At 38.6% G+C, this 13,309-nt stretch overlaps 1 protein-coding gene across 1 annotated transcript in view; it reads right to left on the reverse strand.

Moving 5' to 3' along the window:
- The window catches only part of TTC39C (tetratricopeptide repeat domain 39C), a 104,186-nt gene that overhangs the window by 52,852 nt on the left and 38,025 nt on the right, over positions 1-13,309 (reverse strand). The window contains exons 2-4 of the mRNA XM_034995654.1: positions 7,400-7,448; positions 5,250-5,378; positions 2,663-2,777 (exon numbers count right to left, since the gene is read on the reverse strand). Coding sequence (XP_034851545.1) covers positions 2,663-2,777; positions 5,250-5,378; positions 7,400-7,448 — 293 coding nt within the window. The remainder of the gene's footprint in view (positions 1-2,662; positions 2,778-5,249; positions 5,379-7,399; positions 7,449-13,309) is intronic.

Consider the following 13,309-nt stretch of genomic DNA (forward strand, 5'->3'; position numbering starts at 1 on the left):
GAATAAATTAAAAAAGAAAAAGAAAAAGAAATGGATTCCCACAAAGTAAGTTTTTTAGAGTTTAAAAACTTCTAAAAGGCTAATGAAGAGCCTTTTTGGTTATGTTTGTTTGAAACAAATAAGGAGATATTCATAAAGCAAATGACCACTGTGTACATTTATGTCTGTCAGAATTTCATTTCAATATCAGTATCTGTTCAGTAAATTATATGGCTTCAGGAAAAACCAAGAGCACTGTTCAAAATCCATGATAAATAGGATTAAGTAATTGATTAATATCAACCTATTAGGAGAATGGGAAAAGGCTAGGCGGCAGTTTATGAAAGAAATACAGTTTATTGGGGCACCTGGGTGGCTCAGTCAGTTAAGCGGCTGCCTTCGGCTCGGGTCATGATCCCGGGGTCCTGGGATTGAGCCCCACATCGGGCTCCCTGCTCGGTGGGAAGCCTGCTTCTCCCTCACCCACTCCCCCTGCTTGTGTTCCCTCTCTCGCTGTGTCTCTCTCTGTCAAATAAAATCTTTAAAAAAAAAAAAGAAATACAGTTGATTAACAAAATATAAAAATAGGTTGACCTCACTAATAACAACAACAACAACAACAACAACAAAGGCAAAGCAAAGAACATTGGTTCTTTAACCAAAGGGAATTGGTTAAATAAATCATGGCACATTCATATGAAAAACTACTGTTACTATTTAGTATTTTGAAACTGAGTAACAGAGAAAATATGTAAAATACAATCTAAGAGGGAAAAGTTGGATACAAAGCACTATAGATTCCATTTTGTAAAAGAGATATGGAGAAACATAAAACATTAGACATTAGCATTAAAGAGTAATTTCTCCAAGTGGTAAGATAAGACATGACTTGCTTTCTTTTTCACCCTTCTCTATTTTCCAAGTTTTCTATAACAATGTTCAGTAATTCTTTTTTTTTTTTTTTAAAGATTTTATTTATTTGAGAGAGAGAGAATGAGTGGGAGCGAGTACATGAGAGGGGAGAGGGTCAGAGGGAGAAGAAGACTCCCTGCCGAGCAGGGAGCCTGATGCGGGACTCGATCCAGGGACTCCAGGATCATGACCTGAGCCGAAGGCAGTCGCTTAACCAACTGAGCCACCCAGGCGCCCAATGTTCAGTAATTCTTAACCAGAATAATAATTTTAGAAATAAACAGCACGAATTGATGACTCTAAATTTCATGAGGGCAGGGAGCATAGCTTATATTGCTCACGTAACACAGAGCTTAGCACATCATACATGCTAATTATTTGTCAAATAGACCCACGAATGAGCAAATGAAGGATATATAACTTTTACAATTTTTATATACTTTGACTTATAGAAGAGTTGTAAGATCAACACAAAGAATTCTCAGATGCCCTTTACCCTGATTCCCCAAACTTTAAACTACATTGGACTTTTATCCTTCTCTCTAGACAGAGATTTTCTCCTAATAGCTAAAATTAGCTCCTCTAAAGTCCTTCTTGAGTGTCAGAAAAAAAGGAATACAAGGAACACAGAAAATGCCAGAGTTCCTATCTTGACCCAAGAAGTCTGACAGCTCTGCCACTTTTAATACATACATGAATGGAGAACTTCAAGTGGGAAACTTCACAGATATTTCACACCAGCTATGAGCCCTCAACCATGTAAGTATTAGGCAAGTCCCAAGAGGAGGATTAGAGAGAAAAACATAGAACAGAGGACCCAAAGCAAAAGGCCAACATATTTTAAAAGAAGGATAAATTCTAGTAAGTCCAAATCTTGGAGGTCAAAATAAAAGTTAAGTTGCATGTCTGACTTGAGCCAAACAGAAACAAAGCATCCTCAAGGATGAGGTGGAGGGAGGGAGGCAGGAAGAGACAGTAGGAAGAGAAGGGAGAGAAAAACCAGTGACTGGCGGGCTAGAAAGCGTACTGTAAGCTGTAACTCAGCAGCAACAGACCCTGCTTCATTTAAGGTCTGGAAGGAAATGCTTTTGTGGTTGTGAGTTTTAGTTGATTTCCTTTCGGAATTTTCATTTTTTCCAAGTAAATCCTATCTGCCAAAGCAACAAATTTTTCCTGGCAGTATCAGACCGATACCCACATAAGCTAAAGAACTGGTGTCTGTGTTAGACACAGTCTTCCAGAAGCTGTTAAAGACTCGATTTGAGTCTATAGCTCGCAAGATTATCAAAGCCATAGAATCCTGGAAAACAACAGTCTTGGACAAACTAAGAAATGAGTTGACAGCCCTTACTCAAGGTTGTTCAAATGTAGGTCATTCAAGTATTTTAGGAAATATTTGGTACCCATTCAGGCCCTCAGTAACAATTTCCTGAAAAATTTAACTTAAACCAGTTATATTTCACTTTGAAGGTTATTCACAACTTGATTCTCACAAAGGAAAAGTAGATCTATCTATCTGGCACCGGTAATTTCTCTATGACAGAATTATCTGTGAAACACTGACTTCAAGTCTAAAACTACTCCCCTAAACACACATTAGGCACTTGTGGTTCCAATTTCCTAAGTAAAACTCAGTATCATGCCCCAAAGAGGTGCCACATATTTTCAAAGACTGAAATACAAGGCATTGTAAAAAAAAAAAAAGGGGGGGGGCATTACTTATCATGCCCACTGAATTTTGAAAGCCATTAAAAGTAATGCTTTGGCATACCTGACAATTCTTGTTTCACAAACGAGAGCACAGCCAGATAAACTTGACAATCGGCTATGATTATCTGCCTCTGAAGCCGATCAACCATAGAGGGGGCAGATTTTCGGACATCAACCTGTTTGGTGGAAGGAAAGTACACATTGATCAACCACACACAAGAACAAGACTCCATCCAAACCACCATTACTTTACTGTGCAAAATAATTTCACGTAGGAACTGAGAAACAGGGCACTAAAAGCCAAGACCAAATTTATACCATATTCCCATGAGATCTGGCTCTGTTTTGTTAACCATACGATGAAGAACATTGTAACTCAAAGACAAATATCCTAAGCGAGAACAATGAAGCTCATGGGAAACCATGAAAGTCAACACGAAAATTTAGAGGTTTACCTTTTTTGAAACAGTTTAAGTTGTTACTTATCCAAAATAAAACCCACTAAAGGTAGAAAACATCCCCCAAAATAGATAACCCGAAAAGCCACTTTGCAGCCATCTACCTTCATTCATATAGGATGAACACTGGGGTTCGTAACTTCTGTGCACACAGAGATGTGAGGGTCGAAAACTGATTACATTTTACTTAAGGATAAAATAGGTTTGAATGAACCACAAACTGAACTCAGAATTTAAGCTATACCTCCAAGGTGACTATCTCTATATAAGAAGCAAAACAATTAATTTTTTAATTAAAATTAAAAAACCTACTTTTTTATAAAATGTTGGTCCTTATTCTAAAGAATGTTTGTAAGTGAAAAAATTTACCCCAAAATAGAATACTGCATTCTTAATACAAAGTGAACTTGAACAAGATAAGCTAAATAGTTTTCATAGGCTTTCACAGTGATGTAAGAAATGATAGGATCTATGGGGCGCCTGGGTGGCTCAGTCGTTAAGCGGCTGCCTTCAGCTCAGGTCATGATCTCAGGGTCCTGGGATCGAGCCCCACATCGGGCTCCCTGCTCGGCGGGAAGCCTGCTTCTCCCTCTCCCACTCCCCCTGCTTCTGTTCCCTCTCTTGCTGTGTCTCTTTCTGTCAAATAAATAAATAAAATCTTAAAAAAAAAAAAAAGATAGGATCTTTGCAAATACGACAACAGCATATATAGTAGACACAAAGAATGAACTGTTTTCCTTTTTTCTACATTAGCATAATCTATTATGGTCACTATTGTTGCAAATGTAGTCCCAGAACTCATTACTTTGCTTAGGCAAATGTCAGTCTATTGATGCTCCTGGTTCTTTGTAATAACATCTACTGTGTCGGGTTGTTGGAAGGACTAATGAGGTACTGTATGTGAAAATGCTTTTTTAAATTGCAAAGACCCATTACCAGTGTTAATTCCTAACATAGGTGGTTAGGCATGGAATTAGATACAGAAAACAAACAAATAACTTATAGTCTAATGAGGGAACACTGACTTCATTACCATGTAATGTAGTAAGTGCTTCTGAAGGGTTGAGTACAGGGTACTATGGGGACAAGGAGGAAACCTACTCAAAACAGCTTTGGGGCTCAGGCAAGAGTCCTTGGAGTAAATGATCTAGGAAGAACTCAAGAAAGTGTAGGAACCAGGTCCAGAGGGAGGAGAATGTTCTAGGCAGAGGAAAAGGAAGTGCCAAGTCAGCCACAGTAAGGAGTTTGGCAAGGTGTAATGTAATGGCAAGGGTGGGGTAGGGACACCAAAAATGAAGCCAGCAACCTATTATTTGCATTTTAGAGACTGTATTATGGAGAATGAATTCAAGAACAGTGAGAGTTGTTGCAGGCAAATGGGGATGGTGGCTGACCTAAGGACATGGCAGGAGTGGGGAGAGAAGTGGATGAGTTGAGGAGGTGCTTTAGAAAGAGAGGCAACAGGACTCAGTCACTGATCAGATGCAGGGTTTGCAGAAGGAGCCAGCAAGGAAAGCTCTGGCCCTTCTGGAGCATCAGGAGACTGTACTTTTGGCCCATCAGTGGCTTCCTCACGGTGGACACCATCAGCAAGAGCAGAGGTGCAGCAACCTGGACACGAACTAGCTGAAGAAAAGATGGGCAGCTTTTGAGGACTATAACCCAAAGACAGGTTTGTCAGTTCAACAGGTAACACAGGGAGACCTCTGGGCACTCCAGAAACATCAGGGGTAGAAGGAGGTCTTCCCAAAGACTAGACTTTCGCACTGGAAGATGAAAGCAAAATCAGGAGAAGTGAATTACAATGTTATTGTGACTTTATTGTGTAACCAAAGGCTGGTAAGGAAAAATTAGGTAAATAGCTGAATTCCTCAGTAATGCCAAAATGCAACATATCTGAATTACAGATACATGAAAGCCTCATTACAAAAGCTCTTAGCACGTGGCCCATTATGGAAGAAGATAATCTTAAGACAGCAAAAGAATTAATGCACTGAATGGTTTTAATGACAGACAAGCAGGTGGGGGTGGGGTTCCATTGTTTTTAAAAAAAAAATACATTTTACTTAATCAAAAGCCATAAGAAACATGTAGTGCTTTCAGTCATATCTGAAATATTGAAAACCAAGTAAAGGAGCAATGCCCTACGTCAGTGGCACTCCATTCACAACCTAAAGACATAGTGCTTACATTCTTCTTAATTTTATTCTTGATGGTTTCAATTACTCCAGCCTCTTCGCTTTCACACAGTTTCTCTGTCGTCTTTAAGTCATCACACGCCAACTGCATTTTTTCTTCCTCAAATGTCATCATGGCGTTCTTCCAAGAAAGAAATAAGGAAAGAAGGAATGAATCGGCAAGTGTCTGAAAATTTAGGCGATTTAATACAACAAAATCCCAAACTAGGAAGAAAAAAAACATTCAAATTTTATTTGTTGCAAGTAAAAGAATGTTACAGCATACCCTAATCATTTCCAAGAACTATAATCTCAATATGAAAATAAGAATATACCTCTATCACACCTACACGAAAAAATACAGGGTAGTAAACGTTCTCAGTTACAGTTCTAGGACCTTTTTAGTTGTTATGGAACACAGTAACCAAAGCCCTGCATAATTTCTGATTGGTCCACTTCATTCAGTTTTTATAGCAGTGTCTCACTGAAAAGTTCATTCTCCCCACATGTGGACCCCTGGCCCCGTCAAGTACTGCACAGAATCGCTAGTAGGTTCACCTTGAAAAGCGTCAGTCTTTTCAGGGACAGCAATTCCAAGGGGTTCCCTTATTTGGAACTCATATTACACGGTCCACAGTGAAAAATTCCACTGGCAGCCTGGTGGAGTTTTCCAGGCCACATCTGAGTGGGTAAGGGCAATCCTTCTCTGCTGAAAACCTGCTACTTTGACCAGTGGCATAGAGGTTTCTGAGGTTATGAATGGGCTGTCGGGGCAGAGACAGGACACCTGGTTCTTGGAAGGACCTAATGAGCTCTTCGTAGCGAGCTCTCTACCATGCCCTATCCATTCGGCAAGCCCTCCCCTTGGCATTCTAGGTCTCCTTGGTAGGACTCCAATACACTCTCCCCTTGTAGCCAAGCCAGACCACTGCCACCTTTGTCCAAGCCCCCTGCCACACTTGCTTTCCAAGCAGACCCCAGACCTGTCACAGCTTCCCTCCCCACCTTCCTCCTCCACCAGCCAAGCTTTGGCTGGGTCTCCGTCCCTGCCTTTGTAGTGAAGCAGGTACTCATGTTGTGATTCCCACAGAGTACTGTTTTCCTTAAAGTCGGATGCTGTGTTTTCTTGTAAATGGCAAGGCTTAAAAATTAGTGTTGTATTCCCCGGCGAGAGGAGGAAATAAATAGCCTGAATGAAAGTCCATGCCACCAGAAGCTGGCCAGGTACCTGAGGTTGGGCACGGAGAGCCAGCCGGCACAGGACACGCTGGTTTGCAAAGATCTTCCTAGATCTGAAATCATTTAAATGCTTTCTCTATTTTACTTTACTCGGTCTCTACACATACTGATTATAAATATGTACACACACACACAAATTTGCTATTATACCATTCTATGAGTGTTTTTTTTTAATTATGTGTTTGAAAGTGGTTTGTGTGATGTTATACATATTTCTAGAAAAAAAAGCATCCAATTTTTTACATTGCCGAATTTTCTTTAAACACATAACTGCAACCTATTCCTTCAATTCCTAAATACTAATATTTAAAAATGTAATAGTAACTAATAAATTTCAACTCTGCTAATTTAAACTTGCTTCCCAGTCCACATTTATTCAATAATTTTAGAGCAAAACCTTTAGTATCCAAAGTCTGGCCTTTTTTTTTTTTTTTTTAATCTCAGTTTTATTTTTTGAGAAGGCCTCTGCAATTTTATTTTTATTCAAAAATTTTTTTTGATTGGGAAAAACAATTCTCTGGAAGGTATTAGCATTTTATTTTTTAAATTAAGGGAAAAAGGATGTCTCACAGGTGTTGGCTAATAGGCAAAACTTTACTACACTTTTAAATGCTAAAAGATCTATCTCTATAGGGGCACCTGGGTGGCTGAGTCGGTTAAGTACCCGACTCTTGATTTCGGCTCAGGTCATGATCTCAGGGTCATGAGATTGAGCCCCGCCTCGGGCTCTGTGCTCTGTGGGTAGTCTACTTAAGATTCTCTCTCTCTTCTCCCTCTGCCCCACACCCCCCACCCTGTGCACACTCTCTCTAAAATAAATAAATCTTTAAAATAGAAGATCTGTATCCATACAGCTAGTAACTCTAGGACATACTTTATATACTTGTTTCCTTCACACCAATACCTCTCCCCATACTAACTTACCAAGAAACTGACGAAACTGGCTCCAAAACTCATTAATGGGCTATGATTTCTGTTAAGGAAACAAAATAAAAATACTTTTAATGTATACTTTTATAAACATTTGATACATTAGGATCACTATATATTTCTTAACGACTGAGCCACCCAGGCACCCCAGGATCACTATATATTCCTAATAATTGGACAGACAGTAAAGTCTTAAAGCTGATTAAATTACCCTAAGAAAGGGGCACCTCGGTGGCTTAATCGGTTAAGTGTCCGACTCGTGATTTCAGCTTAGGTCACGAACTCAGGGTTGTGAGATCAAGCCCTGTATCAGGCTCCATGCTGGGAGTGGAGCCTGCTTGAGATTCTCTCTCTCCCTCTCCCTCTGCCCCTTCCCTCCTCTCTCTTGGCTTCTCTCAAAAAAAAAAAAAAAAAGAGAGAGAGAGAGAGAGAGAGAAAGAAAAAAGAAATTATCCTAAGAAAAATGTTGGAGGCAAGGAGGTTCACAGGTCTGTCTGCCAAAATAGAACCTGGCTGATTCTTCAAAGCAAGGCACACAAGAAAATCAAATGATAACAGAGACTGCTTTAGTAAACCAACCTGACATCTGCACACATGTGGCCAAAGGAAGATGATTAATATTCATCTTAAAAATGCAAAACATGTTCAAAACTTTGCACACATAAAATATCATTTTTAATGTAGATCAAAGGGTTTCTACCATGGAGCCAACCTTGAAAGTTCACTAATTCCATCTAAAGAACTTTAAGAATGCCTCGCTAGGGCAACACTCTTGGGTCCCCTCCCTCCTCAGGAGCTTTGTACTAGCACTTTGCTATTGCTCAACAAACCCTGCTTCGCTGCCCACCCCCCCCAACCCCACCCCTGCAAAAAGTCGCCTTAGTGTCAGACACTCCACCACTGTAATACAGTCATTATGAAATTACGTATGTAAGCCAAACAGAAACCAAATCAGACTAATACCAATTCAAGGAATACAGGAATATAAACGTTCCACTTCAAATTCACAACCAGTACAAATTCTAAATTTCTGTAAATTTCACTAAAAGAGAAAACAAGTGGTAAATGCCTTCTTAAAGAAAATAACTTTACTGATTTTTTAATTATGCAAGATAACATATGGTCATTCTAAAAAAGGAGAGAACAATGCATTTAGTCAATCCCCTACAGGAAATTTAGTTTGTGTCCACAAAGCGAATGTGTGTTTGGGGGGGAGGGGCAGGGAACATGCACATTTGAATGTATATATGTACATACATGCATATATCCAATGTATCAGATGAATATCTTTGTACATGTATCTTCTCAGGCATGTCCAAATATATTCTTGGGATAAATGGCTAGAGATTGCGTTACTGAGTCAGATGGAGGCAGGGGGTTGGGCAGGGGAGTAAGTGGAGGGAGCAGGGAAGGAGGAAGGTGGGAGGAAGCGGAGGGGCAGTAAGGAACCTGATTTATTTGGAATATTAACTTTCTGCTACATTTTTCCCCATCTATTTAGTACTTATTTAAACTCTACAATGAATAATAATTTGTTTACCCCCACCTAATAGGATACTAAACCAACAAGAAAAAACGTAGGAAGGTCAACTCATTAGTGATGTATCCCCTACTAGCATTCACATCCATAAACCAAGCTCAAGCAGCACATCTCGAGCCCACTGCCAAGTAAGCTTTCCCCCCACAATGCAGCAGAGCAGATGGCAATTTTCCCAGCCCACGGCTCTGCATGGACATACCATTATAGGCTCCCAACCTAATTTGGTTTGCCTATCAGTGTCCCTTCTAGAATGTTATTTTCTGCTTCTTATCCCTTATCATGCCTTACACACAACAGGCTTTCAACAAATACACATCAGTGAAGGAATGAAAGACAGAGCCCTGCCTTTTAGGAACAAACACATTTCAGTCAAGTGCTGACGAGTATGGCCTTCCCCTTTCCTTGCTTACATGTTAGCCACTTTGCCGTCTGAAAAATGAAAGGAGTTGAAACTAGGGCCTGGTGTTGCCACATGTGCTTCTTGTTTTGGACTAAAATTGAGTGTCTGGGAGCCAACTATTAATTATTCATGGTATCCTAGCCTGGCCCTCAGTAGTTCACATACCATCGTGGGTGAAAAACCAGCCCTGTGGGAACACTCTTACCTCCCTGATGTACAGTCTCCGCAAACCCCACAGCATCTGGTACATTGGACAGTGTACCCAGCACAATAAACTGATCAATAAATACACACCCTCTCATATCCTGCACAAGACCTGTTGTTTTAAGAATTTAACAAGGCTCATTTGACTTTTTAAGCCTACGTTAACTTACGTCATCTTGATCATTTTGGCCCACAGATGTGTTTCTACATAAAACTTACTCATTCAGGGGATTTGGAAATGTTCCCAAAGAGTACAAGTCTCATTACTTTAAAACCGAAGCTAAGGAAGGAGAAGGAAGAGGCTCCTAGCTCACCTCAATATGCTCATATTGGGAACCAATAAACAATGACCCAAACTGGAGGGGAGTTGAGGGTATTATATAAAGACTGAGTATAAAAGTAAGCGTTAGAACCAAAACACAAAATACCAGAAGATCTATAAGAACAGAGGTGAGGACAAGTGAAATAGACCACCTGGTAAAAACCTCCCTTATTTAAAAGAAGAGAGGATATAAGTACAGAAATATATACATATTTGCTAATATTGAAAAAAATGGTGGAATAACCTATCATTTAAAAAAATGGATACTACAAGGTGAGAGAAGGAATAGGGAAGAAGAAACAAGGGTAGAAACAAAGCTTCTCTATGGATTAGACATTGGAACCATGTAAATATTGCACATCATAATACCGAATTTTAATAATGCAACCCCTAAAAAGTAAAATTAATGCAAATCCAGTTGGTAAAATAACCACACAGAATTATTCCAAGTGATGTTAGAACACAATAATCTAACAGTGCACTTTTATTATGAAATACCCTTAAAAACAGACTCCAGAAAATGGCAAAAAAAATTTGTTTCCCGTAATCATATTCTCACCAGTCAACTTAGTATTGTCATTCTAAGGCTGCTGGGGATGTAATTTGTGATAAAGCAACATGTAGGTATGATGGTGTTTGTTGGGACTCAGGGCTTTGTGAATAGGAAAAAGAGTGAAGTTAATTAAAAATCTTATAGCCTAGAATAGGAACTCATCTTTAAAAAATACATATTTCCTGTCTACTGAAAAAGCCTAGAAATAACACCACCAGTAGCCCTGAGAATGCCTAACACCTTCTCTAAATACATTAGGTAAAAGGGACCATGGCTCCTTGAAGAAATGACTGATTCCAGGTCAGGGATAAGAAATGTTTGAGAAGAGCCTGGAATATCTTGTTATAGTAGAAAGCAAGGAAACTTAAAAGTTATATTACTGTCTTAAGAGGTTCCCACTATGCAAATATGGAACAATTTAATCCCTAATGAAGGCAAAAACAGCAATGGATTGAAACATCAAATATGGTTAAACTGTAAGTTCATAATAGTACTTTTAATTTAAAAACAAAACAAACGCTCTCTGGATGCCTATGGAAGATCCTAAGGAACGAATTCATTATTTTGGAAAAGGATTTAAAAAAAGAGAAGGAATAAGCATTTACCCTGTCTTTCTCTAGGGACTCAGTAATGAATTAGCTGCATGGGAGGGCAGTCTTTTTACAAAAATACCCTGGGATAATAAATGAAAAGCAAAAGATAGAATCAGTGTTTCATTTTACAGCTCCCAATGAAGTAATGGATATGGGCAATGACCATAGAGACAAGGGAACATATTAACCACCACCACACTGATATGATCAGCAATATCCAAGCTGTGGAAAACTCTACAGGACAAAAATCCTAGTTTCTTCAATGACAATAAAAAAGTGTATGGAGGGGGTACTGAAAGGGAATCTCCAAAATAAAAGGTACAAAATACAAGAGACACTTAAAGACACAGACACATCAAACAATACACACACACACACACACACACATATATAAACCAGTAACAATTAGAATATGAAACGAAAAATCACAATAGCACCAAATCACTAAGTATCTAAGGATAAATCTAACAAAGATGTGCAATATTGTCACACTGAAAACTCAAAACATTACAAAAAAAACAAAGACCTAAATCAGGGTTTCTTAACATTTTGGGTCAGATAATTTTTTCTTGTGGAGGCTGTCCTAGGATTTGTAGGATGTTGGGCAGCATCCCTATCCTCTATCTACAAGTTGCCAGTAGCACACAGCCACTCTTCCACCACAGATGTGACAACAAAAATGTCTCCAGACATTGCCAAATGTCCTCCGGGAGCAAACCGACCCTGCCTGAGAATCACTAATCTCAATACAGAGATATACAGTTCTTGTGGGTTGGAATTCAATATTGCTACAATGTTAATTTCTCTTAAACTGAACTATAACTTAAATGCAATCCAAAGCAAAATCCCTGGGTGTGTGTGTGGGGGTGTGTGTGTGTGTGTGTAAAGAAAAATATTACAATGGCCAAATCAAATTTGAAGAACAACAATAAAGCTGGAGACCTGATATCAAAACTTAATTAAAACTAAGAATTCCTGTTCACTCATTAGAGATTACAAAAGACAAATCACAGACTAGGAGAAGATAGTTAAATACATTTATCCAACAAAAAGCTCATCCTCAGAATATGTAAAGAATTCCCACGAATAAAAAACATCAACCCAGTAAAAACGGGCAAAAGTCTTTAACAGGCACTTAACAAAAGAGGGTATCTTAAAAGTCAATAAGCATATTAAAAAGTGTTGAAAAGCACTGGTTATCAGAGAAATACAAATTAAAACCACAATGAGATGCCACTATACTCTTATCAGATTGGCCATACTTGCAAGGACTAACACTACCAAGTGTTAATGAGAATGTGGAGCCCCTGGAACTCACACACTGCTTAGCAATATCTACTAAAGCTAAACACATGCCTACCCTGTGATCCAGTAACTTCACTGTTTGATATATATATATCGTACACACACACACACACACCAGAAATGAATTATTATTATGCTCACAAAAGATATGTATGGCATGTTAATAGTACTATTCACAATAACCTCAAACTGGAACCAGTAGAATGATCAAATAATTGCAGTATATTCATTCAATGGAACAGAACAGTCCACAGCTACAAGAACAAGCTCCTGCTAAGTATAACATGAATCAATTTCATAGACAATGTTGAGTGAAATAAAGCCAGACACAAGATTATATGATTCGGTTGATATGAAGTTCAAAACTACTGTTCTGACCTCTGTCTTCAGAGGGGATAATTACTGACTGAGGAGGAGCTCAAGGGAAGATGCTGGAATGCTGGAAACATCCTATAACTTTGTCTGAGCTTAAGTAGTTATACTGTGGTGTTTACACATGTATACATTCTTCACTGTATGTAAGCTTTTCCTTATAAAAAAGAAAAAATTAAAGAGAAAAAAATCAGATAAATGATCATTGAAGGCATTTGATTAGATTGATGAATTATTAATTTATTAGGTATGGCTACATTTTAAAAACTAATTTTTAGAGATGTTTATGAAAGTATTTACAGATGAAATGATGACTGGGACTTGCCTCATATACAAACTGAGGTAAGAGTATTAAAAGTGAGAAGTATAGATAAAACATGATTGGCCATGTCTTAATTCCTAAGGCTGGCTGACCAAAAAATGGGAATTGATTATACTATTTTATGTACTCAAGAAGATGTAGGATATTTTCAAAATAAAAAGTTAAAAAGCAAACAAATCAAAATCCTCTGCAAAAGAGGTCTTTTGGAATTTTTTTTTTTTTTAAGATTTTATGTATTTGAGAGAGAGAAAGAGAGACGATGAGCTGGAGGGATGGATGGGGAACAGAGAGAG

This window comes from Mirounga leonina, unplaced genomic scaffold, assembly GCF_011800145.1.
Source record: "Mirounga leonina isolate KUSES-001 unplaced genomic scaffold, KU_Mleo_1.0 Mir_93, whole genome shotgun sequence".
Lineage (NCBI taxonomy): Eukaryota > Metazoa > Chordata > Mammalia > Carnivora > Phocidae > Mirounga > Mirounga leonina.